This window comes from Gracilinanus agilis, chromosome 6 (assembly GCF_016433145.1).
Source record: "Gracilinanus agilis isolate LMUSP501 chromosome 6, AgileGrace, whole genome shotgun sequence".
NCBI classification, from domain to species: domain Eukaryota; kingdom Metazoa; phylum Chordata; class Mammalia; order Didelphimorphia; family Didelphidae; genus Gracilinanus; species Gracilinanus agilis.
This window is the reverse complement of record NC_058135.1, coordinates 272,887,299-272,891,189: the sequence shown is the minus strand read 5'-3', so window position 1 is coordinate 272,891,189 and position 3,891 is coordinate 272,887,299. Positions and strand designations below refer to the sequence as shown.

Here is a 3,891-nt window from a genome sequence, read left to right as displayed (position 1 = left end):
ATTTAAATTTTTTTATTTATTTATTGGTTTGTTTCATTAAAATTCTCAGGTATCTTCCTCCCTCCCCTTTATCCTCACACCAGAAAAGGCATATTTAGCAGAAAAATATGTGTGTGTAGAACAATGCGCTACATGTTTCTATTTATCAGTTCTTTCTCTGGAGATGCACACTTACAAGTTATTATCCAAAAATTATTTCTATAGCCATTTTAATGTTTTCTTGGTTTTACTGATATTGCTTTTCATAATTTCATGTTAACCATTTCCATGTTTTGTTTTGTTTTTTAGTTAACTGCCCATCCTCACTTATGGGATATCGCACTCATATGCCACAACTTGTTCAACCATTCTCCAATTCATGGGCATCCCCTCAAATTTCAGTTCTTTGCTACCACAAAGAGAGCTGCTTTGTGGTGTTTTAGAGCATATAGGTTCTTTTCTTTTTCTCTAATTATCTTGGAAAACAGACCTAACAGTGATATTGTTGGGTCTAAGATAAACAGTTTTATAACTCACTAGGCATAATTCCAAATTGCTCTCCAAAAGGGTTGGATCAGTTCAAAGATCCACCAATAGTGTATTAATATCTCCACTATTCAGTAGTTTTTAGATCTTATTCTTTTCTTTTTTAAATCAATATATCTGCCCTTTTTTAATATGTGCTAGACTCCCACTCTCTCTTCTAAAGATTATGTCTCAGCATTCACATCTGCCTTATATTTTAACACCCAAAGATGTTGATCTATCTGTCTTTGACAAAGTCTTCCAGATTAAACATGTTAGGAAGCTCCTAGAGGATTCTGAGTTCAGTACAGCCAGGAATCTTCAAGTGTTATATCTAAGTCTAGCATATAGGCAGTTTTTGCTTCTAAAAAATAATTCTTTTTTATTTCTATAGCACTTTCCTCACAGTGACCCTGTGGAAAAAGTTGATAGTAAGTGCACATATAGCTCTTTAGCATTTACAAAGTGCTCTGATATGCATGGTGCCCTTTGGTCCTCATCACAGTCTTGTGAGCTAGGGATTTGGGGGTATCATGATCCCAAATTGCATGGGTAAATGCAGTGTCCCTCTCATTCTGCTTGCCTCTACAACACCCTACTGTATGGATCAGTGGAGAATTGACCAAGGAGTAAAAGAGGAAGGAATATGATGATGTTTTAACAAGAAAAACTTGCATTCAGTCAGCAGTAGACAAAGCACAAGCTGAAGAGGTCAGGTCTGACTTGAAGAGACTGGTAGATTGGATTTGAAATTAGAGACACTCATAGACAATTTAATGATTAATCAAAATATTGCTGAACCATGGCTTTGCATTGATATCAAGCAAGGAGACAGCAGTGGTTGAAATAGATGTATTCCATCGCTTCTCCAGACAGAACTATTTCTGGTCAGCTGAGAGAAATGACTCACATAGAATTTAGACATCCTCCAGGTCTAAGGGGCACTGACTTCTTGTTGGCTGGCCTCTTTTATGCCTTTACACTAATGGGAAGATGTCAATGACGTAAGCTTTCGGCTTCAGGATTAATCAATTCTCAAAAATAGTTTCTTTTATTTTAGGGGTGGAGAACAGCCCAGCATAGCATGGCAGGACTCCTAATTGATATTACTCCACTATACCAAGGTATGATAGTGATGGAATTGTACCTCAGAGAATGGCTGTCAAATATGCTTCATGATGGGCTACCCGAGACTGAAATCATCCAGTATTCCCTGTCAGAGATGGGGACAAGAGAAAGCACCAATTCTTGAGAGTTCCAATTCATACCAGACCCTAAGTACTAATCTCTAAGCATAGATGCAATTCCAAAACCAGAGTTCATGTCATGATACAAAGATGGGCGGCTCTGCTAAAAGCATCATTCAAGATTGAGTAGGCACTTCTTTGCCCATGGGTTATGGCTATGGGGAATGAAACAAACTAAAATGATGTATTTCCTAGAAATCCTGTGTTCATATCAATCCCATACAATTTTGTATATGACCTTGATCTAAGAGGGCAGGGGACTGGCAGCCATTCAATAATTATTTTTCCTGTGATTAGAACAATTCTCATGAGATCCGGTTCATTCTAGATGCTGTCTTAATCTCTAAGCAAAGTTATTTGTATTTGTTGTTGCTGTCCTCATTTATAAATGCTACATATACTATCTAAGCATGTTCATCTACTTCCATGAAAAATTGACTCCATTCTGACAACCACTGGATATACTTAGATATATGAATGGGGGAGGGGGGAGAGAGACAGACAGAGTCACAGAGACAGAGACACAGAGAAAAGAGAGAGAGTTGATATGAATGTGACATTCCTGAAAACCACACGATGTTTTCTGAACAAGATCAGGTGAGGAATTATCAATACCACTTAATGATTAAATGAATAAAGGACAAAGTGAAAAAAGTCACAAATCAGAGGGGACTGGCATAAGGGATAAAATGACAAGGTGTTCACTAAGCCATATGAAGGGCAGGTTTAAAGGAAAATTGCTAGAAAGCTCTTCTCCCAACTTTATAGTTGTGGGTACAATCATGGTTAATTCTCATTTACGGTCTTTCCTTGCCTCTCCCATTACTTTCTTGCTCCACAGCTTCTTCATGGAATTTTTCACCTCTGCATTCCTCAGGGTATAGATCAATGGGTTCAACATAGGGGTGATGATGGTATAGAACACAGCGACCATCTTATCTTCCGTGAAAGTGGTTGAGGGCCTCAAGTAAATGAAGATACAGGGAGCAAAGAACAAAATGACCACAATGACATGGGAAGCACAGGTGGAGAGGGCCTTACGCCTCCCCTCTGCAGAGTGGGACCTGAGGGAGAACAGGATAACAGCATAGGAGCTCACAAGAATGATGAAGCAGGTCAAGGATATCATGCCACTATTGGCCACCACAATGACCCCCACCACATAAGTGTCTACGCAGGCCAGCTTCAAGAGCGGATGGACATCACAGAAATAATGATCAATCATGTTGGGACCACAGAAGGGCAGCCAGACAGTGAGAAGGGTCTGTACAATAGAATGAATAAAGCCTCCCACCCAAGAACTCACCATCAATATAATACAGACCCTTTGATTGATAATGGTCGTATAGTGTAGTGGCTTACAGATGGCCACATACCTGTCATAGGCCATTACTGTGAGGATGAAGATCTCTGTGCAGCCAAAGAAATGGACCCCAAAGAGCTGAGCCATGCAACCTACAAAGGAGATGGTCTTGACCTTGGCTTGGAAGTCCACAATCAGCTTTGGAGCAGTGACAGAAGAGTAGCAAATATCAACAAAAGATAAGAAGCTGAGGAAGAAGTACATGGGAGAGTTGAGATTTGGGCTAAACCTGATGGTCATGATAATAAGAAAGTTCCCAAAGATGATGATTGTGTAAAAAATTAAGAAAAGTAAGAAGCATACTTGCTGCACTTCCTCATTCTGGGACAGACCAGTCAGAATAAATTCTGTAATGTTACTTTCCATGAGATCTTGACAGTTTTCAAGTGAGTCACACTATGTAAAATTTACCTGATGGTAGGGAAGAATAAGAATGCCATTAGTTTGAGATCATGTGAGATGTCAATGTCAACTTTTACCATAAATAGTAAAAAAAAAAGTTCTAGTTCAGTGGTGCATTGGAGAGTAATGAAATGAGCACATCAAAAAAAAAACTAAAATTACTACATTCATATGTGAAACATCATAGAATCAGATTTATCCTACAGAGAGACCTTGGAGGCCATCTAGTCCACTCTCTCAATTTCCAGAAATTGAGAACTAATAAGAAGAAACTGAAACCAAGAGAGTGACTTGTCCAAGGCTACACACAAAATTTGTGACAAAGCTGTGTCTACATCATTCCTGATTCCTTCTGGGAATTACCTTTGGGGGAAC

General features: G+C 39.0%; 1 protein-coding gene across 1 annotated transcript; it reads right to left on the bottom strand.

The window, feature by feature from the left end:
- Positions 1–2,544: 2,544 nt before the first annotated feature.
- Positions 2,545–3,434, bottom strand: LOC123251161 (olfactory receptor 4S2-like). The gene is made up of 2 exons (XM_044680349.1): positions 3,418–3,434; positions 2,545–3,301 (listed from the first exon to the last, which is right to left on the bottom strand). Exons 1-2 carry the CDS (start codon positions 3,432–3,434, stop codon positions 2,545–2,547), a joined length of 774 nt encoding a protein of 257 aa, XP_044536284.1.
- Positions 3,435–3,891: the final 457 nt, after the last annotated feature.